This window comes from Pongo pygmaeus, chromosome 16 (genome assembly GCF_028885625.2).
Source record: "Pongo pygmaeus isolate AG05252 chromosome 16, NHGRI_mPonPyg2-v2.0_pri, whole genome shotgun sequence".
Lineage (NCBI taxonomy): Eukaryota > Metazoa > Chordata > Mammalia > Primates > Hominidae > Pongo > Pongo pygmaeus.
Genome location: NC_072389.2, coordinates 28,815,122 through 28,838,804, shown reverse-complemented (window position 1 = coordinate 28,838,804; position 23,683 = coordinate 28,815,122). Strand labels below are relative to the sequence as shown.

Genomic DNA, 23,683 nt, shown 5'->3' with positions numbered 1-23,683 from the left:
ACAGTTAAGTTACGGGATATAAAAACAACTTACAAAAAACATTAATAGTAGTGTTTCTATAAATTAACACTAAACTATCTGAAAAAAATAATCAAGGGAACAATCCCATTTACAATAGTTTCAAATAAAATAAAATAAAATACTTAGGAATAAATTTAACCAAGGAAAGGAAAGACCTGTACATTGCAAACTATAACATTCATAAAAAAAAAAAGATACAAATGAAATATATCTGTGTTAGAAGGATTACTATGGTTAAAATGTCCACATTACTCAAAATGATCTATAGATTCATTGTAACCCCTATCAAAATTCTGATGTAGTTTTCCGTAGAAATAGAAACAAAAATTATAAAATTCTTATGGAACAAAAAAAAAAAAACCCAAAATAGCTAAAGCAATCATAGCAAAAGGAGTAAAGCTGGAGGTATCACACTACCTTATTTCAAACTATACTACAAAGCTATAGTAATTAAAACAGCATGGTACTGGCAAAAAAAAAAAAAAAAAAAAAAAAAAGACACAACGGCCAATGAAATAGACTAGAGAGCCCAGAATAAACCCATTCATGTACTTTCACTTGATTTTTGACAAAAGTGCCAAGAATATGCAATGGGAAAAGAATAATCTCTTCCATAAATGATGCTGGGAAAACTAAATATCCACATTCAGAAGAATGAAATTGGACCCTTATCTCACACCATATACAGAAATCAACGCAAAATTGATTAAAACTTAAATGTAACTAGGAACTGTTAAACTACTAAAAGAAAACATGGGGGAAAACTACATGACATTAGGCTGGGTAATGATTTTTAAAATTTGATTTGATGCAACAAATGCAAAAATAAGACAAATGAGACTACATCAAACTAAAAAGCTTCTGCACCAAAAACAATGAATACTATACAAAGACAACCAACAGATTGGAAGACATATGTGCAAGCAATCCATCTAATGGCATTAAGGGGTTAATATCCAAAATATTTAAGGAAGTCAAACAACTCAACAGCAAGAAAACAAAAAAACCTCAATTTAAAAAATGGAGAAGGGACCTAAAGAGACATTTCTCAAAAGAAGACATGCAAATGGCCAACAAGACATATGAAAAGAAGTTCAACATCACTAATCATTAGGGAAACACAAATTGAAACTACAATGAGATAACATCTAATACCTGTCAGAATGACTAGTATCAAAAAGATGAAAGATAAGTGTTGGCAAGGATGTGGAAAATAGGGAACCCTTGTACACTGTTGGTAGGAATGCAAATTAGTGCAGTCATTATGGAAAACTCAAAAAACTTAAAATAGAATTACCATATGCTACAGCAATCCCACTCCTGGGTATTTACCCAAAAGATTTGAAATAAATTTGCTGAAGAGATGTCAGCACTCCCAAGTTCACTGAAGCACTATTAACAGTAGCCAAGTTATGGAATCAACCTAAGTGTCCATCAACAGATAAATTGATTTTATTAATGATACACACACACACACACACACACACACACACAATGGAATACTACTCAGTATTAATAAAGAAAAAAATTTTGTCAGTTGGGACAACACTGATGGAATTGGAGAACATTATACTAAGTGAATTATGCCAGTTACAGAAAGAAATACCACATATTCTCACTTGTTTGTGGGATCTACAGTTGAACTCATATAAGCAGAGAACAGAACAGTGGTTACAGAGAATGGAGGATGGGGGGAATGGGGCAATGATTATCAAATGGCAATCTGTAAGCATGTCTTCGAACGTAGATTTATTATGTGAACAAACTATATCTAGTTTATTTTTGGTTCAATACAATAATTCCTTTAAGAAAACATGAAAAAAATCTACTCAATATAAAATGCATTTTAAAACTCTCATAAATCAGTCAAAACTCATTCCTTTTATTGTATAAAGCTAACTGCTTGAGTCACTAGTACTGCTACTTCTGAGCCATCTTCCCTATTCATGTCTACATTGTGTGGTTAGGCAGCTGCTATATAGTGTCACATAATAAAATAAAGGACTTCCCATATTATTTTTAAAAAATCTGTTAGGCAGGAAGAATACGTTCTTTTTAAGTTCTATTGAAGAGCATGGTGAATATAGTTAATAATAGAGTTTTATACATTTCAAAGTTGCTGAGAGAATAAATTTGAAATGTGCTTACCATAAAAAAAGTTTAGTTCAAATACTAGCTAGCTAGCTAAATACGTTAACTCACTTGATTTAATTATTCTGAAACTGACCCAATTGTCCCATAGAACTGTTGTTTACAGTTTCTTTTGAGTAACCACAGAAATTGACCCTCCCCATCTTCAAACTCGAAAAACTTACATTTGTCTTACCTGAGTTCTTTTCTCTGTAAACCAACCATCAGGTCCTGCAGACGGTATCAAGGAACTGAAACATACTGGCTCACCACATCTGGACAATGAGAGGCCAGACCCCTCACACATCGTGATTGCCTGATCTGCTTCCTGTTGACCAATTCCTCTTCTTTATCCCTCCCTAATTCTTGTTTTCCCATATATAGATTTTTTTTCCCTGCTAATATATTAGGTTGGTGCAAAAGTAATTGTGGTTTTTGCCATTAAAAGTAATAGCAAAAACTGCATATAAACCCCTAATTTTTGTTGGTTGAAGAGATGGATTTGAGACTGATCTCCCATGTCCTCAGCTGAAGCACCCAGAGAAAGCCTTCTTCCTTGGCAACACTCATCTCAGTGATTGGCTTTCTGTGTGGCTTGTAGCCAGACCTAGACCAAACCCCTGGTATTTCAGTAACAGATTTTGGTTCCGTGATCATAAATGTGTTGGTTATTGCAGCAGGTGGATTGTGTTTTGGTGGTTGACTGTGTATGTATCAACATAGTAATGGGAAATCAGAATTTGATAAGCTGCTATTCTTTTATAATACTGTTTGACCCCAGTATTCTTTAGAATCTGGAGAACTTTGGGCTCCCTATGGACCTCATTTTGCTGTTAAATGGGAAAGTGGGATGGAGTTATGTGATGATCTTCTGTAGTACTGTTTGGCCCCAGTGATCTCTGGAGCCTAACTGGAAACTGCTTTACCTAAAACTGTGGTTCACAGCCTTCACTGGATTACCTATCAGAACAAATTTTAAGCATGTAAACCTGTTTGTAAACTCGTGGGTTTTTATTGCTATCTCATTGCTAGAGTTCCAAAGTAAAAGATGAAAATAGCAATGTCTTCAGAATTGTCAGCATACATTTTTGTCTGGGTTTTGTATTTGTCTCTGCTAGATATTTTGAGGTGTCAGGATTTAGCACAGAAGGTTATAAAATTATAACTCAGCCAAAACAAAATGATCTTTGTTTATGTGACATTGTTTGAGAAATGACTAATTTAGGGTTGTTGATTTAATGAAAACAGCCGAATCTTCTGAGTTATTGGAAAAATACCCACGTATCTAACCTTAAGGTTCTTACATAGGTGAACACCTGATATTCACAGACTATTTTTAAAAAATGGCGAACAAGGAAGTAACTGGAAATGATAACTAGTTTTGTATAATATCTCAGTTTTCAGAATTAATCTAGATAAACTCTTTAAAAAATGAAAGGCTTGAGTAAATGTAAATAGAATAAATTCTTGTAGGTGAACTTTTTGTGTAATTTAAAACCTTAAAATTCTTTTCATGTTCATTGGATGTCTGGGTCATTTCTAGTCAAATAAAAATTATGAGGAAACATTTCTATAAATTATAGAATGGTTCTCATATATAAAATGCTAACATCTGATAGGCAGTTCAGGATTTCTTGCTTCTTAGGTTTTCACAAAATTTAATATTATTAAGAATAAGAACTGCAGTGAATAATTTTGTATATAAAATACGCCAAAGAAGATGTGTACTTATTGAATAAAAGAATAACTTTTGTCTAATTCAGATTTGATCTCAAAGTTGTTTCAAATTATGGCCTATGCTAAATTTTCGTCCTAAAGTAAAATGACTGGTTACTTAAAAAACAGAAAATGTATGAAAAAACAGAAAGTCCAAGCATGTCTGTGTAAGGCATACGTAATTTTTTTTTGTTTCTCTGTATGTCTATCTTCATGCACATGCAGAGGAACTAGAAAGTTGAAAAAGTTTAGATAATAATTGTTTTAAAATGAGATAGAAAATTGGAGAAGTTGGTTTAATTAACATTGGTCATGGTTAAAGCCCTTAGCATTGATGAAAGTAAATAAGAAATATTGTAATGAAATACATTGGCAGTTTGACAATTCCTTTTTAATAGAGTTAAGCCTAAAGACAGATTTAGCATGAATACCCATTTCACATAAATGTTGGCATTGCTTTATTTCACACTGTACTTGCTCCTCTGCATAGACAGCATTAGCACTAACATGCTTACTGGTCACATGCCTGAAGTAATTTCTAAAATTGCACAAAATGCATACTGGTCCTGGTGGACTTAAGGATATTAATTTATATATCAGGAACAAAAAACAATGGAAGTAAAAGAATAAGGAATAGTTATATTAAACTAAAAGTGCAGCTCATCCTTCTTGGTGGGCCACAAGAAGCACCCATTACAATGAAAAATGTGCTGATATTAACACTGTTATCACTGGTTATCATTGTTCTGGAAGGTGGAAATACAATAAAACAGAAATAAGAATAAAAACAATTGAAAATGAAGATTAAAAAGCATCATTATAAGCAATATGACTGTAAGACTAAAATAATCAGGATTAACTAAACTGTTGAAAATAATGAAACATCAGACTGACTAGATATAATTTTTGATAGATGTATACTTAAAGGTAGTTATATACAAATTGACCATGAGCCTTCCCACATACCAGGGAAAGCCAGCTAGAAAAATAATGGAGCAATGATTCCACCTCTAAGAGCATCACACTTTCAAAAAGTGGAGTAAGTTTAGCAAGAAATGTTAAGTTAAAAATGGAAAGTTTAGCAGTCAGTGGAGTAAATGAAAACTTTACTAAAAGCCATAAACAAAGACAAGAATGCAGACATGCCATGTTCATGCAGGAAACATTGAATATAGTATATCTTTTGCTCTTGCCAAAGTAGTGCTACATGTGCATAATTTCAACAAACAACACAAGCTATACTTTTAGGAATTTGATAAAATAAATGATTCTAAAGTTAATGTGGAAGACTAAACTGGTAACTATTAGCACAAATAGCTAAGCATTTAAGAACAAAAAATTGGACATGGCATGGTGGCTCATGCCTATAATCCCAGCATTTTGGGAGGCCAAGGCTGGAGGACTGCTTGAAGCTAGAAGTTTGAGACCAGTCTGGGCAACATAATAAAACCCCATCTTTACAAAAAAAAGAAAAAAAAATAGCTGGTTGTGGTGGCCTGCACCTTCGGTCACAGCTACTCAGGAGGCTGAGGCAGGAGGATCATTAGAGCCTGGGAGTTGGAAGTATCAATGAACCATGATTTTGCCACTGTACTCCAGCCTGAGCAACAGAGCAAGACCCTGTCTCAAAAGAAACAAACAGGCTGGGCGCAGTGGCTCATGCCTGTAATCCCAGCACTTTGGGAGGCCGAGGCGGGCAGATCACGAGGTCAGGAGTTCGAGAGCAGCCTGGTCAACATAGTGAAACCCCATCTCTACTAAAAATACAAAAATTAGTCAGACATGGTAGCGCACACCTGTAGTCCCAGCTACTCGGGAGGCTGAGGCAGGAGAATCACTTGAACCTGGGAGGTGGAGGTTGTGATGAGCTGAGATCACGCCACTGTACTCCAGCCTGGGCAACAGAGTGAGACTCCATCTCAAAAGAAAGGAAGAAGGAAAGAAAGAAAAAGAAAGAAGGAAGGAAGGAAGGAAGGAAACAAAAATGTGGATAGCTACATCACATCCTACACCAAGATAAATTCCAAGGGATTGAACGCCTAAATGGAAAATATGAAAATAAAAGTACTACGGAAAGGCTAAATGGAATTCATAGTTAACTCTCATGCCATACTTTTTTTTTCCATGAAGCACTACTCTAGAATTTGGGGATGGAATAATGAACAAGACAGAAACCATTCTTTTCTCAAAGAGTTTATATTCTCATAGTGTCTTGCCCGTCATCATGGATGGGAATAGTGAGTCAATAAGTAAGAAATGCAATAAACTGACAAGATAATGTCAGCTCTGGATAAGTGCTATGATAACAACCCAGAAAGGTAATGTAATAGAAAGTGAATGAATGATCAGAGAAGGGCTCTCCCTGTGAGTGTGACAGCTGAGCAATCCTTAGTTACCTAATTACCTTCTAATGATGCTCAACACATAACCATCTAGACACAGTGTAGCCATATACAGCAAGGGCATGTGCAAAGGCCCTAGGACAGGGGCATGTCTGATGTTTTTGAAGAGCAGAAGGAAAGTGTGTGTACTGGAAGCATGATGAGGGAGGAGGAGAGTAGCAGAAAGGGCGAGGTCAGGACTGCAGGAGCCAAGTCTTCCAGTAGTGACAGGGTGCCAAGGTGAAGCTCATTTTGGAAATGGTCAAGATGCCGAGCTGCTCCCCATTTTGATAGGGGAGGCAAAGAGTGAGCCAACAGATAGCTCAGGTGGGCTCTTTGTAATGCAAAGATGAAGTTGCTGTGTTTCCAACTAAAGTGTGAAGTAACCTCATTAAATCCAAGTGAGGGGAGAGTTTGCAGAGAAGGTGAGAAGAGTCCTTATAAGGAGGGGAAGAATAAAACATGCTGGGGGTGGGGAGCAGAGAAGTGTATGAGCCAGAATTTAAAGTGAGTCAGGCAATCTTCACCAGCCTTGAGAGATGAAGAAAATGGATAGATTACTTGCAGTAGCCTGAGTAATAATAAATTCCAAAGCAGGCATCACAATCCTAAAGCTAATATATACTTTATTGCTGGTGGGAGTGTAAATTGGCATAATCCCATCTGGTAAGAAATTTATCAATATGCTTTTTAGTTGCATAATTTGGGAGATGGTGACAAAACAAGGGTTTGGGAGTTAGGGACGGCTGCATAAAAATCACACGAGACCTAATACTTCTGTGAGTTGATATCTTTTCTAAGGAGAAAAGTATTTTAACAGAACCACCGTATAAAATAGTTTCAGAATAAGATGCTAGTCAAACGAATTTGATGACTTAATTTGAATCTTCTGATATAAGTTCTGGCTTCATTTTAATATTGCTTTCAATCTTTAAGTATAGAAATGGCAATTTTGCCAACTTAAAGCAATTTTTAGCCACAAGTGGGAACTTTATAATGTACTGTCCAACAGATTTTGCAATACACTTCTCAGGCAAAATATGGATTATGTTGCTTTGATGACTCAGCCTCAGAGTCCCAGGTGCTTTTTGGAGCAAACTGAATACTATTTTGTGAACCCCCCTTGCCAACTCATAGCATCAGAGAAATGATAGGAAGATACAACATGTATGGCATGAAGAAAAGACCACATTACAAAGTATGCTTAATGATGCAAGGTGAGACATTCAATGACATCCGAGGGCCAAGAGACTGAAAAAGAAAGTTAGGAAAAGGGATGATAACTCTGCCTTTTTACAAATAGAATAAAACTTCAGTGCAGCATCAAAGAAAACAGAAAAGCTGTGACTGGGACAGGACAAAGGACCATTAGTCTCTTATTCAGCCAAGATCTTCCTAGTTTCTTAAAAGGTTTGACCATCCAAAGGAAATTGTCAAGGACTTATGTTTTATTTTAGGATGGCATGCATACCCTGTCCAGAGCATTCTCTCCCATCACATGCTGACTTAAGCTGGTGCAGGGATCTCAGTTCACAGTCGTATTCAGCTGAGCTCAAGCTGGTAAGAAGAGCAAGCTAGTGTTAGCCCAAGTTTCAAGCTCAAGGGGCTACAAGAGTCATGGGAAAAATGGCTCATGATTTAAAACAACCTTTTATCACTACAAGAACGTGATCACTCTCAAGCATCTGCATGAGGGGTCAGTGACTACTTTTGCAGAGTCATCAGAGTTAAGGATTAATGACTTCCCAGAATAAGGCTGAGTTGACGTACAAACCTACGTCATGGACAGCTCATCTACAGCCAAAGGTCTTCCTCTAGCCTAGATAAAGCAAAAGCCCACTGATGCTGTTCCCATAATGGCCGGGCATGAATAACAAAAGAAGCCTAGAAGAGCTAAGTGGCGACTGACCTACCAGTGTAGGCTACTGCTAGATAGACAAGGTGAGAGCCAATCCCAGTGTCCAGGGGTGAGAGAAATTCAGTCTGAAAGTCTCAGTGATACAGCCAGTCCAACCAGTATTTCAAGCACATAATCAGTAGGAAAGCAATCTCTGTTGGGCAGAACCTTCCCCAGCAGTACATTACAAGCAGGAACAGCAGGAACAACCCCAGCTCTCTGCAAACCTTCCACCATGGGGAATTTAACTTCAGTGTTCTCAGCTGTGCCAGACCTCCTCCAGGCCAGGGCCATAGTACCTATTTACCAAAAGGATGCAATGCATTGTTGGGTTACACACACTGGCCCACTCCGGGCCTGCCATGTCACCATCCAGCCAGTGCAACAGTAAAAAGACAGGGGAGGGAAGGTGGGCCTTGGGGCCAAGGAGAGGATGGAGGGTGGCTGATCCATGTGAGCACTCACATCTTGTTTTTTTAATCAAAGGTCACATGTAAAATATATAAATGGTACTGAAGTTTACATAGGATAGCAAAGAATATGTGTATATGAGTTTAATGATCAGTGTTGAGACTTATTAATTTGCTCTTTTGTCCAGAAGTTCAAATCAATCTCTACAGCTATGTGTTTTTTAAATATCAAGGCAGAAATTTCTAGAATAGCCAATTTCTAATGAGCAGATGACATAAGTTTAGCTGCTAAACACATGAAGAATGTGGTGGTCAGTCTGCACTTTGGAGATTTTCTTTATGACAGCTTATCCAGGTCCATATAACTCTGAAGAACTGTTTCAAAAATATGATGTTCTAAATAAAGAGCTAAGGAGTATACCTATACTACACTTGAAAAAAAACCCAGCTACTTACTTAAAAATCCATTTATTGATTTAAGAGGCTGTTTGAGAGGCATAATGGATATAAATTTGACTAAGGCTTTTTTAGGTTATTATACAAAGTTTACTCCTAAAGGTTTCCCATGGCTTATTATTACATTATTATTTAACATTTACATATGAACTTACAGGCCAAGCAATTTTTGTTTTTCTTGGTTTATCTTACTCTTACCTAAAATCCAACATTTTCAAAGAGTTGTGGAATTTATTACAGAGCTTTTATATGTATTATATAATTCTATTTTAACAGAGTTAAAGCTCTTTGCTTTTAACAAAGACATACAGAGACAGACTGACATACTCTACTTCTGGTAAAAAAAAAAAAAATGCAAAAATAAAAGTGGAGAAAACCAAAATAGCATGTTTTGTTTAAAAAGCCAAAAATTCCTAGATTAATTTTTGTTGATATTTGCTTCTTTTTGCTCTTCCCCATCACACACACACGTGCACACATACAACACAATTACCACACAAAACACACACCACACACACATGCACAATGCACACCAACACAACACATACCATACACACAAACCCAACACACACCACACACACGCAAGTACACACCATACACATCACATACCACACACACAAAACTCAACACACACCCACACACACAAACTCACACGCATTTACACACACATATCAGCTTCTTTCACTTCAGTTTTTTGGGGTGTGGGGACAGGTAAATGGTTCCTCATTCTACGTTCCCAAGACTTCTGAATAGTCTTTTGTATAGCTGATGCACTTATCAGAACCTGAACCTCCAGAGCTTTACAACCACTGGTCTCATTTTCAGGCAAAAACATAAAATGCTGAAAACCTCCCAAAGAAACTCCAGGCTAGACTCTTTTTAAAGGAACACCATGGCTTGGTTGACATGTGCCACTTACCATTAAAAACATCTGATTTTGCTAAAATCCCAAATTCTGCTCTCTATACTGTGATTCTGAGAAAGTCACTCACATGTTCTATTTGAGGCTATGTTAAATCATTCACTCTACCAGTCTTGAGGCATGAAAGTCACAGGGATGTGGATTTAAATATATACTGTTATGATTTCGCTTACAGCTGTTAAAGTCCTAGTTCAAAGGCTCTGGGCTCACAACACTTTCAGATACATCTTTTCTCCAAGTTATCCACATGTGTCCCACTCAACACTGAGAGCCACTGCTAGAGGGTCTCAAGGGCACTTTTAGGCCAGGAGATCAAGAAACAGACACACATACACACAAAATACTGTCCTAAAATAAAACAACCCAAAAATCAGGCAAAAATCTATGCAAGAGACAGGTTTTTAAGAGCACCATTTAGCAAGGTGATATTCAAAATAATTGACCACCAGCTGGGATGGAGCCCTATGGAAAGGCCTGGCGGTTTCCAGGGCAACCAGGGAAGCCCAGGGCCTCCTCACTGGGACTCAGGAAGGCAGCCTGGTTTCCTGATTTGAGTGATTATATTATGAGAGCTGGAGAGAGATGTTTCTCATCAGGAAACCTCTCACTTAGTCATTCCCATAAATATTCGTGGCACTACCTCAATAAAGCTCCGTAGAGAGTAAACCCTACAATCTGCGCAACAGACATTTTTTTCAACTGTGCAGACAGCTTTGAAAAAAACTTCACTGAAGCCACTGCAGTGTAAGGGCGATATTAATTACAGGCCTCTGTGGCTATGATATGGAAAATCCATCCTGAGGGAATCTGTGTTCTTAGACATGGCAATCCAATTATACACAATTGATCCAAAGGTGGCTGTTTTTCAACTGCTTGATGACTATTTATAGTAACAGTAATGCCCCAAATTTTATGGTTATGAGATTTTTTTTCTGCAAAGCTTTAGTGCTTCATAGATGCTTCCTAATTTATCTGAGGTCATTGCCTCACTTATGATAATTATCTCAAGTGAGATATTCAACACCCATGCACCATGCAACAGCAAAATTGGCCCTGAAGAGGCACACAGACCTGAGCCCATACAGCACTGTCCCATCAGGGTGAAGGCGGATCATGCGGTTTTTCACTGTCACTCCATGCACAAATGACTTTTTGTCATTTAAGAAATATGTGTCGGGCACCCATAGCTGGTCAGCCACTCGATTGTCAAGCGTGAGGTTGAGAGGGATCCCAGAATAGGCGAGCCTTTTATCTCTCCAATATTGTTGAAAATACATGGTTAAAGTATAATCCTGGGGGGAAAAGAAAAGAAAGAAAGTTAGTTTGTACTCAGCCACAGGTGTATTTCCTCCACGACCAGCCAAATTCAGGTTGCAATCTAGGCTCTACAGTGAATAACCAGGAGAAATGGATGCCATTTTTATGCAGGATGGGAAGCAATGGCTGCTTTCTTGTGAATGCAAATACCAGCTTTAATAGGTACATGAATCTGTGTGTGTCAAGTATAGATGTCCTCTGTTTTACTTAGGTTAAGAAGCAGACTAGACAAATTGGCATTTAACAGATAACAGCATAGAAATAAAGGGGAAAAAGTCATCGTAAAATCAGGTTGCTGGCGGGGAACTAGATTGTTCCCATGGATGTTCTCTCTCCCACCAGGCAGACAGGTGCTTTAACCACCTACGACAGATGAACTCTATCTACAAACTCTCTCTCTGCAATTTGAGCCACTTTCCTCTGGTTCTGCCCTCCATGGGGGCTATAAATACACACCTTCCATAAACACCCTCTGGAGACGCAAGGGCCTGTGGGAGGTCTCCATGCCCTACCTATTGTATTTCCTTTTTCCTCCAGCTTGCCATGGCCATTTCTACATTAAGTGGACCATAAAATCACCTGGAGATGATGACATATTCACCTGGGGAAAATGGGAACCTGAGGTCAAAGCAGGATGTGGGAGACGGGAGACAGACAGGGCCATGGTGTTGTCCACAGGCTTGCCCACAAAATTACCAAATATCTATGTGACGGTTCTGCTTTTGTTTTGCCAAAGCAGTTAGTTCAGTGAGAACAAAGTGGAAAAAAAGACAAATCAGAGGCTAGACATGGGGGAACAAAAGAAATTCTCTTTTTGTTGGGGGCAATCACTATTCAGTTCTAGAATGACCAAGTCTAAAAATCTGGTGATACTCACAGGACATTTTGCACCCTTCTGTGGAAAGATACAAGCTGAAAACATTAAAGGTTAGGAGGTAAATTCTCCAACCACGGAGGGGAAAAAATCCCTGCCATTCTACACAAGCAGCTTTTAAGATCATGTCCGCAAACATCCTCACTTGTGGACAGCGAGAGATGGAGAGCAAATCGGTTGAAGAATCCAGCCTCGACACAGGCCTCCTGATAACCCCTCCAGTATTCTTTTTGCTTCTTGCAGGGCAATTCACGGTGTTGCTAACCTGATGGCTGTTTATTGCTGCTCTCAATAGTGTTGGAATACAGAGGCTTAGGGACTGATAGAGGACATCGATTTGTCTTCAGGTGCTTGCCACAAGAAGGGGAAACAAAACCAGCCTGTACTATATCACTGTAAACAAAATACGTTTTTAAGCTTTGAGTCCCATAAAAATTAAGAGTAGAAGGAAAGGCAAGAAAGTCCAAATGGGCTGGACAGTCTTTAGAGAGGCCTTATCTTCAACTTAAAGGAGAGGCAGCATTTAAGCAGATGAAAAGAAGCAGGCATTTTTTTTCCCCAGACACTTTTGTGGGCACAGCTCTGTGCCTAGTAATAACCTATGGGGGCCCTCACCACCACCACCAATTAAAGATTCTCACAGAGCAGGTGGCACTAAAGATAAGCCTCGGCTAGGTAGACAGCAGGTACGGCACAATAAAAAACACATGGGGTGTTGCTTTTAAGGGCCTGATGGAAAAGCCTGTGGAGTGCAGTTTTGCTGGAATGCTGGGTTTATGGGGAAAAGAGAGCAGAGCGATGGGTCAGGCTAGACCCCAGGGCAGTGACCACAAGGTGGAAACTAGAATGCCACCTTCGCAGTCAATGAAAGCCACTGATAGTTTCCATGGAGCAGAGGGCCATGACCAAGAGTATTAACCGTGTCTTTTATTTCTGTATTCTGATGCTTTGATCTGCGACCCTGTGGACCTTGGAGGGAGGGCCCCTTCCAGGGCTGGCTAATTCCTAGAGATGACAAGCAACTCTCCTAGGAGTGTACTTTTCACATGCAAACCAACCAATCCAGAACCCACACCCCAACCATCTCTTTTGTTTATTTGTCTTTACAGGCCAGAGGTCTTTTATTTTTTATACCTATTATGCCATAAATTCATAGGGCATAGATTTTAGCGGCTTAGACTCCAACCACCTCTTTTACTGAGCTTGCACATTCTGGGGTCCCTATCACCCGCCTAAACTGCCCCAGGTCCAGGTACTGGACAACTAAAGACAGCCCCTGTGCCCCATGGGCCTGAAATTATTTAAACCAGCCAATTCTGAGCCTGCACACCCCGTGTCACCCATTCCTTCCCAGCAACGACAATGAAGGCATTTCCCCTCCCTCTGCTGCCTGACCCACCCTGGCACTCCCTGAGCAGCCCCCATGGCATGGTGTGGCTCCCTGCTGCTCTGGAACTGGAAGGAACACACTCTCCTCTCAATAGCAGTTGTCTCCTGATCTGTCGGCCTTGCCTGACCTAAATAATAATAAAACCTCCAGTTTGAAACACAAAGCTGCCTGTGAGGAAAACTAGTGTAGCAATGGTGAGTTCAACGGGTAGAAGGGATGGTGTGCAGAGGCCTCCGAGGAGTGGACAGTGCTGAGTGGTGGGTAAAGCAAAGGCCTGAAAGGTTCTCGGACACTGGGCTGATGCAGAACATCAGGATGAGAATGCACCTTCACAGGGCATATTCTGCCCCTTCATCACCATTACCTTTCGCTGGTGTGGGCGGCGCGCTGGAACTGAGGTGTGCAAAGCTGTGGTTTCACGACAAAAGGAGGATGTGTTAGCGGTGGCGACCACAGAGTTTCTCTACTATCACCCTCCATGTTACGTTCGTGTTGAAATAGAAGTTTCACTTGTTTCTTTCTTTACTCCTAACCCCACATGCTTACGCCTGAGTCGCGATGTCTAGCGCCCTTCTCACAGTCCCTCCGGATGGGCTTGCACATGGCTTGCCACAAGAAGGGAGAGAACTTGTCAGTCAGCCCTGGGAACCCGGCTGTCACTCACAGCCTGACAGCTAGGGCTCCGCGTCTTATTTTGGACTGTGTCACTCTCCGCACCACCGGCAGCGCCTCTCAGTTTGGGTCTTGGGTGTTTGCTGAGGTGACTTGAGTGGACTAGGGGGTAAGAGCTTAGGTAACAGCAAGAGGGAAAAAATAGTATGAAAATCCAAACCCGCTGCATGTGATCAGCCATGTATGGCAAGGACTGTCACATCAGTGGGGGTACAAATCAGTGTCCTCCTTTTTTTCTGGGATACTTAATAGCTGGCAACAAAGGGAAGGGGATGGTGGAAAGGTCCAAGCCTCCTTCCACTCTCATGCAGCTGGGAGTAGCAAATGCAGGGTTTTCCTGTTATGGGAGCCATGGTGCCGCCCCTTGTGACGTGCAGTGGTGAGCACTGAGACAGGAACAGCGGGCAGCCGCTTGTGTGCGTGATCCTTCAGCAAACTCCAGGCCCCATGCTACCTAGTACCTCATTTAACTACGAGGCAGGTATTATAATTATTATCCTATATCGATGAAGTAACAAAAATTGAAGAGCTGAAGTAACTCGCTCCTCATCTGCTCCCTCCACTCCCTCAAACACAAGTAACCCGGAATAGTGGAACTTGAAGTTCGGGCCACCTCCTTTCAGGGCCTGGCTCTCAATGTGGAAGCTCCAAGGGATGGGAGCTAAACAGTTCCTCACAATAAAGTGGAGTGAGCTTGGCAGGGTGGGGCTTTGAAAGGATGTCTCTGAGCATGGAAAGTCAGGTCATGCGGGGGTTCTTCAGGGCAGTAATCAGAACTCCGGCACCACCAACTCCTCCTTCCACGCCCAAACCATCGCCAAACATTTAGCACAGCTGCTATAGAAAGCTGCTTTGTAAAAGTATCCTTTTCTTCAATGCATCCCATACATCCCAGGGAAGTCACCAATTTTTACATTTGCAATGATGTGGCATGAACCAAAGAGAAGAGCACAGTCACAAAGAGATGGAATTTGCATGGGATGGAGAGTCTGTCAGAGTTTTGAATTCCAAGCCTGTCTGCAGAAACAGAAGATACTTTGAGACTTTAAAAGCTCCAAGGATTAAAGGAATATTGGCTGTGGGGAGCAGAGGGGACACTGGATTCCTCACAGAACATGAAATGGAAATTAAGCCTTTGTTCTTTAACCTTAACGCTTGAGGTGGACTCAGGTGATGTCTGGGTACAAAAATAAGAAATGACTGGGAAGGGTGGAGCTTCTCAAAGAACAGCCAAGCTGGCCACTCTGGGGCAGGGTGGACCCCTGTTGCTATGGTTCCCGCTGGCTGACAAGGGGTTGGAGAGGTAGCAGTGGACACCAAATGAGACAGTTGATATCGTTTACAGAAGCAGCCCACGTCCTCAACCAACTGAGTTGCTAACGTTCCCTCTTTTGCCAGACCCCCAGGCTGCATAAGAAACTATCTGTATCATTAGCTACAGGCATGCCTTACTTTACTGTGCTTCACAGATACTGCATTTTTAACAAATTGAAGGTTTGTGGCAACCCAGCACTGAGCATGTAAGTCGATCAACACCGTTTTTCCAACAGCATATGCTCACTTCATGTCTCTGGGTCATATTTTGGTAATTTTCACAAGATTTCAGTCTTAGCATTTCATTATTTTTATATTGGTTATGGTGACCTATAATCAGTGATATTTGATATTACTATTATTATCGCTCTGGGGCACCAGGAATAGCACCCATATAAGATGGCAAACTTATCGTACAAATGTTGTGTGTCCTCTGACTGATCTACCAACTGACCCTTAACCTTGTATCTCTCCCTCTCCTTGGGCCTCCCTATTCCCTGAGACACAACAATATCAAAATTAGGCCAGTTAGTAACCCTCCAATGGCCTCTAACGGTTCAAGTGAAAGGAAGAGTCACCCATCTCTCATGGTAAATGAAAAACCAGAAACGATTAAGCTTAGTGAGGGAGGCAGGTCAAATGATTGATGTGCAAAAGATTTTTATAGGCCTAAAGTTAGGCCTTTTCTACCAGTTAGCCCAATTGTGAATGCAAAGAAAAAGTTTTAGTAGGAAATTAAAAGTGCTACTCTGGGGAATGATAAGAAAGTCCAGTGTTACTGCTGATATAGATAGAATATCAAACCAGCCATAACATTCCCTTAAGTCAAAGTTTAATCTAGAGTAAAATCCTAACTCTCTTCAATTCTGTGAAGGCTGAAAGAGGTAGGGCAGCATAGCAGAAGAAAAGTTAGAAGATAGGAGAGATTGGTTCATGAGGTTTAAGCAACGAAGCCATTTCCATAACATAAAAGTGCAAGGTGAAGCAGCAAGTGCTGATGGAGAAACTGCAGCAAGTTATCCAGAAGATCCTGCTAAGATCATTGTTGAAGGTGGTTACACTAAACAGCAGGTTTTCAGTGTAGACTTTGGAAGAAGTCTTTTCTAATGGAAGAAGAGGCCATGTAGGACTTTCATAGCAAGAGAGAAGAAGTCAATGTCTGGCTTCAGAGCTTCAAAGGACAGGCTGACTCTCTTGTCAGGGGCTAATTGCACCTGCTGACTTTAAGTTGAAGCCAATGCTCACCGACCATTTTGAAAATCCCAGGGCCCTTAAGAATTCTGCTAATCTACTCCGCCAATGCTCAAAAAATGCAACAATAAAACCTGGGTGTCAACACGTGTTTATAAAACTGAATATTTTTAACCCACAGTTGAGACCTTCTGCTCAGAAAAAACATTCCTTTCAAAATGTTACTGCTCATTTTCAATGCACCTGGTCACTCAAGAGCTCTAATGGATATGTACAAAGAGATGAATGTTGTTTACATGTCTGCTAACACAACATCCATTCTGCAGCCCATAGATCAAGAAGAAACTGACTTTCAAGTTTTATTATTTAAGAAATACGTTTCACAAGGCTGTAGCTGCCACAGACAGTGATTCTTTTTACGGATCTGGGCAAAGTAAACTGAAAACGTTCTGGAAAGGACTCACCATTCTAGATGTCAGTAAGAACATTCATGATTTATAGGAGGAGGTCAAAATATCAACACCAAGAGGAGTTTGGAAGATGTGGATTCCAGCCCTCATGGATGACTTTGAGGGGTTCAAGTCATTGCAGATGTGGTGGGAATAGCAACAGAACTAGAAGTAAGACTTGAAGATTTCCCTGAATTTCTGGAATCTCATGATTAAACTTGAATGAATGAGGAGTTGCTTCCTATGGATGAGCAAAGAGTAGTTTCTTGAGATGGAATCTACTCCTGGTGAGGATGTTGTGAACATTGTTGTAATGACAACAAAGGATTTAGAAGGTTACATAAACTTAGTTGATAAAGCAGTGGCAGGGTTTGAGATGATTGACTTCAATTTTGAAAGAAGTTCTACTCTGGGTAAAATGCTATCAAACAGCATCCAATGCTACAGAGAAATCTTTCATGAAAGGAATAGTCAAAGTAATAAATTTCATTGTTGTCTTAAACTGCCACACCTTTCAGCAACCACCACCCTGATCAGTCAGCAGCCATCAACACTGAGGCAAGACCCTCCACCAGCAAAAAGATCATGACTCACTGAAGGCTCAGATGATTTTTAGCACTTTTAGCAATACAGTATTTTAAATTAAGGTATGTATATTTTATAGACATCATGTTATTGGACAGTTAATAGACTACAATATAGTGTAAATATAACTTTTATATATCTTGGGAAAACAAAAATTTGTGACTCACTTCGTGATATTTGCTTTACAGCAATGGTCTGGAACAGAATCTGCAGTATCTCCGAGGGTGTGCCTGTATTTACTCAGTTATTCAGCAAATGTTTATTGAGTGCTTACCGCCTGCTAGGCAACTTGGGGGAGGCGAAGATGAACCTGAGGCACTATGAGCCCTAAGGGGCTGCCCATGTGGCAGAGACAATAATTGCAGGTTCCAAGAATTCAAAAGCAATCTAGGTTAAGTGCTATACTAAACACGAAGGGATATGGCAATCAGAAAAAGAAGCCACTTCTGGGAAGGATGACTACAGGTGAATTCTTGGAAAAACAACCATCTGATCTAAACCTAGAAGTAAAAGATTCAGCTATGTGAAGGGCAGGGCGGCTGCCCCTGGAGGGCCAGTCTTGGGTATGGACATCTGAAGGAAGCAGCTCCTGTTATCAACTGACCCTACACAGCTATTTTCGCAAAAAAAAAAAAAAAAACAGTGCCACAGGGCGAGGCAGAGGAGATGGCTCCACAGGGTGGACCTCACATTCTACCTAGGTTGGTGACCCCCCTAGGGTAGCTGCGGGAGCCCTAGAGAGACGAAAGGGGGCCAGCAGAGGCCTGAAACGGCAGTCCTCAAACAGAGGCTCTCAGGCCTTGGAAATCAGAGCTGGGAGGTGTGGGGAAGTCAGGTGCAAGAGCGCCTCCACTACTTGTGACTGCCGAGAGCCCGCGTCCCCGACTTTTACCTCTTCTGTCTGGTACGTGGCCCACATGGGGACACGAGGGAGTCTCCCGGTATCCTGGTGCTGAGGTCCCAAAGACTCCAAGAGCCTCCGCCAAGCTAACCGGAAGTTGTGACTGTGGCTTCCTCTCCATCTCTGCTCTTTTACAGGAGAGGCTGAAGCTCGCGGAGGCGCAGGGGTGGAGTGTGGAGAGAAGCAGCTCCCGGGAGACGCAGGACTTTGCGAAGCAGAGGCAATCAGGGGCGGGGCCTGGGGAGGAGCGCAGCACGGAAGCTTGGCCCCGGGCGGGAGGAGGCGTGGCCTGTGGATCGAGGGGCATGGCCCGTAGCGGAAAAGGCGTGGCCCAGCTCAGGAGCCTGGCGGGCAAGCTCCTCCCTGTGCGCGGCGCTATGCAGCGGGGGAACCTCCCCCAGGGAGGGTGGATCTGATTAGATTAGCACACACCGGGAAGAGACAGGCTGTCTCCTGGCACTGGCTCTTGGCTGTGGCACAACCAGCCTTATCAGCACATCTAGACCGAATGTGTTGGCAGGAGGAGGAGGGGGTATTGGTGGAGAGGTCAGAGCTTGCGAAAATAGTAGCTTCCAGTGGGGCTGCGGAGACACAGCCCCGTGTCCAGGGGATGCAGAAGTGTCCTCGTCCTCGGCTGTGGGTGAGCCTCACAAACCGAAAATGGTAACACTCCACTTCTCACATCACCAAACTCTTCAGCCCTGGTGCAGCTTCTAAGTTCACCAAGCCCCTTCTGGTTATAATTAGATGTAACCTGACTTTAGAAAACTACACTCTTAGTGGGAGTTGAGATTTATAGCCATTCAAGCATTTATAAAATATCCCTCCTAGAAATTAATTAACTGACACACTGAATGTGTATTCACCAATACTGACTCAAACTTATTTTGTTAGCACGTGTCTCCATAGCCCTGGGCACCCTGAGAACGTTTGGCTTCTGGTTAAGGTGCAGCGCCAATCCTGACATGGGGCCGGCCCTGGATGGATACAGTACTTAAAAGGCTGTAGGTAAAGGCAATGAGAGGTCCTGGCACCCCGCAACCCTCCACGACCTCTGCCACCCCATTTACTCAGCGGTTCAACCCCAAACCCTCACCAGGGAAGGCCGCTGGGGAAGCCCTTGTGGAGCAATTACCCTTGGACTCCTGCATTCCTCGGCCAGGCTCCCGGAGGTGAGGCTCTTTCCTCTGGGTGGGCAGGAGCCCAGGGCACCTGCATAGACCCTCTGGGCCCCTGCTCTACCCAGTCCCTCTGTACCTGAAACAGCTGTCCACAGAAGGGAAAGCTGCCAGCACCTCTGGTTATACCGTGACAGGTTCCTGTGAATATTGCAGCCCTGGGATATGGGATTTAATGGAGAGTGCTCAGGCAGTGAGGAGGAAAACACAAGGGAATTCTCCAGTCCACTGGGAACTGGAACTCTCTGGAGTATGCTCTCTGGAGTATGTGAGTTGTTTTGCTGAATTATAGTGGTTTGAACTATTGTAGTTTATCAAAATCATTAGATAAGATGTCTTGAATCAATACCTTTCTCTTATAAAAGCCTTCTGAAGAACTTAGAATCAGCTTGAAGAAATATTCGAGTAAGAGTTGCATTCAAAACAAAGGGTCTTTCTTAAAAAAAGGGTCTTGCTTAAAAACTTTGCAAACAAAATCACTTGAATTAAAAAGTCATTTATTCATCTTGGCTTATTTTGGGGATCATAAAGCCCTCTGATAATCTAATGAAATCGGGGGCCCTCTCCACAGAAAATACAATCTCTCTCAGTATCGGTGTGTGTATCAATCAGTTAGCACAAAACCCTGAAGTTCATGGGATGCGTGTTTTACAAGCTCAAATTGCTTTCAATACTAGTGGGTGGAGTTCCACAAATTTGTACATCATTTGTTTAGGATGTCTGCAGTGTTTTCCTATAGAAAAAAATATGACAAAAAGGGTTGTTAGGTTTCACTCCAGATTATCAAACAATTTCATGCAAAGGTAAGAAGCCACGGTTCCTGGTGAGACACGAGGACTAGCCCAGGCTCCCTGTTTTGGAGCCACAGTGCCGCTGGGAGGCGAGGAAAGTATTGCTGGACCTAGAAGGTGTAGAGGAAGCCCTGAGTGCCGGGAGCAGGCATTCTGGAATATGAGCCACCCACAAGTGAAGCATTTATACATACATTCTCTCCTGAGAATATACAAGCAGCAGCAACAACAAAACAAAATGAAACCTCAGCTCATCTTTAGGTGTATAATTCAGGCAGCTCAGATGAATTGCAGTAAGACATATAAACAACAAAGTTTCTTCCTGCTTTTGCAAATCTCTTGGCATTTATGACATTAAAATGACAAGAATACACATTTGAAAGTGGAAATATTGCTCATTATTCTGCAATTAAGTAATTGACTACATTCCTTAGCACAGGAAATGAAGAAAAAATCTACTATCCCTGAGAAAGAAATGCAATTTCTAAACCAAATTTAAATATTTAACTGCAGCTGTGAAAACCACAGGACACCTGCATTTGCATCTGGTTCAGCAAGTTTATGATACAAAACCTTGCAGGTAAGTTGTTCTCAGGTCAGGGAAGATGGAAAATTGTTTTGAGAAGCTTACATAAGCCCTAGGTGGTGGTGACTTCCTTTGCAGTCATTCCTACAAGGAAGGTTAGGCTGAGGGAATCGGCACTTTTATTAACAAAATTTATTTTGGAAATTCCAATCCATTCAATTTGACCAAAAACTAAATATCTAACATTACAACCAACTATCCTCCCACAACAGACTTCGATGGTATCTAGCTTTCCATTTGTTGGCTCTATTTGATGTTTAATAATAAAACAGCTTCCTTCTCTGCCTCCCTCCATCTTGCTTTCAGCATTGATTATCTACCATAGGCCAAGAACCATACTTAGTGTTAGGGATCCAGAGATAAGGAAGACAGAATTGGTACCTTTAAAAAGCTCACAATCTAGTGGGGAGAAAGAAAAATGGATCCAAGTACAATTAGAGTGATTAGGAGAAGCAGCTTTGGAAGCAAACGTGCCCAAGTCTCAAGTTGGCCTCCTACTGGCCCAGCAAATGACAGGCGACCTCACTGTCTTATGCCTGTCACTGGATCTGTGAAGACTGCCTGCCATGCATTCTGAAGTCCTTAGCATGGGGAGGACATGGTGTGCTGAGTTAAGTGTACAGCAATGCAAAAGAGGTATATATGTAAGGGTCCTCTCACTCAGCCTAGGGCTGGCAGGAGAGGAGTCCAGTTACTGAGGCTTTTCAGCCTTTATACCTGCCGAAAGGCCGAGTGTGCATTTATTCATCCATCTAAATGCTAAATGTAGTCAGAAGATGAAGTAGTCACCTCTGTATGAAATCTGAAAGGGCTGGTGAAAAGAGATATAAGTCTCCCAGGCCCCTAAAGCCATCTGAAAAGCTGGCATAGGATAGGAATTATTTTGAAGATGTTTTTATTTATAAGTCTAAAAAGATACTTTTCTGGAGTCAAGTAAGTTTGAAAACCAAAATGATTGCACTGACCTACATTCAGAGGACAAATAAATTGTATTGTGAGAAGAAATCTGGAGAATTCAACCTAAGCCAATGAGAACCAGGGAAAAATGTAAGAGAGATGCCCTTCACTAAATAAACTGTTCATGCAGGTGCTTGTTTGCCGATGGTGTTGAGTGTGCTGGAGCAAAATGTGTCAGACTCACTGGGTGACACCCTTGCCATGTGCCTTACTTGGGAAAGTTATCTAATATTCTGAGCCTTAGCAACCTCTTGTGTAATAATGAAACTAAAAATGCTCATTTTGCAAAAGTGCTGTAGCCATTAATTGATCTAACAACGCTTAACACAGTGCTGGATTCATAACAGGCCTTTGGAAAATTCTACTTGCTCTTGTCTCAAGAGCAGGGCCAGTCACCCCTGAAAGAAAACCCTGCAGAACCGAATGAAAAAGGACCCTCTTTATTAGCTGCCCCCAGCCCCACTATTCTACAGCAAGTACACACCAAACCACAAAGGAAAATGTGCTGTGTTTTCCTGAGATGCAGATGAAGAAATCTCAGCCCAATGGTGTAGAATTCCCAAAATTCTCTGGAGCAGGCTTCACCTTTTGCTCTCAAATCCCAAGTTTCATTGTCTACTCAATATCCAAATGTAATACAAGCTTGTTTCCTGAAATGTATCAGGTCACTAGCTTTTTTTCATAAAACATTTTTTCTGCTGTGAATTACCTTGAAATTATAAATTAAAATTAAACACAAATTTGTAAAAGAGCTACAGTGCTAATCAAAATGAAACCACCACCAGCCATCCTACTGCAGCTGACCCTGACAGCCACCCTTCCAGTGCTCCAGGGCTCACCTCCCACCCACTCTCTCTTCCCTGTACCTTTAGAAAACCCCATTCTATAGTCAAGTGTAATGCCCAACCTGTTTTTACTAACCCTGTTTTTAAATTCTCCTCTTTCCTTTAATCACCTAGCCTTGTTTCCACCTGAATTGACTCTCCCTTAGCTAAGACAGCCAGACAGACTCTATCTTGGCTCTTTCACCGGCAGCCCCTTCCTCAAGGACTTAACTTGTGCAAGCTGACTCCCAGCACATCCAAGAATGCAATTAACTGATAAGATACTGTGGCGAGCAATATCCGCAGTTCCCAGGAATTCGTCTGATTGATAACGCCCAAAGCCCCGCATCTATCACCTTGTAATAGTCTTAAAGCCCCTGCACCTGGAACTGTTTACCTTCCTGTAACCATTTATCCTTCTAACTTTTTTGCCTACTTTATTTCTGTAAAATTGTTTTAACTAGACCCCCTTCCCCTTTCTAAACCAAAGTATAAAAGAAAATCTAGCCCCTTCTTCGGGGCCGAAAGAACTTTGAGCGTTAGCCGTCTCTTGGCCGCCGGCTAAATAAACGGACTCTTAATTCGTCTCAAAGTGTGGCGTTTTCTCTAACTCACTCAGGTACAACAAAGTGACTCTCCATATAAGGAACATTTTCAATAAGCATTCCCTCTGCAGCCTCCTTTAGTTGTAAGTTGGTGACCTACTGTAGCCTTGTTTTGG

The 23,683-nt window shown here is 41.4% G+C and overlaps 1 protein-coding gene across 2 annotated transcripts in view; it reads right to left on the bottom strand.

Moving 5' to 3' along the window:
* Nucleotides 1-23,683, bottom strand: part of GABRB3 (gamma-aminobutyric acid type A receptor subunit beta3) — a 225,932-nt gene that overhangs the window by 62,846 nt on the left and 139,403 nt on the right. For both annotated transcript variants that reach the window (XM_054451579.2, XM_054451578.2), the window contains exon 4: nucleotides 11,005-11,225. In XM_054451579.2, coding sequence (XP_054307554.1) covers nucleotides 11,005-11,225 — 221 coding nt within the window. The remainder of the gene's footprint in view (nucleotides 1-11,004; nucleotides 11,226-23,683) is intronic.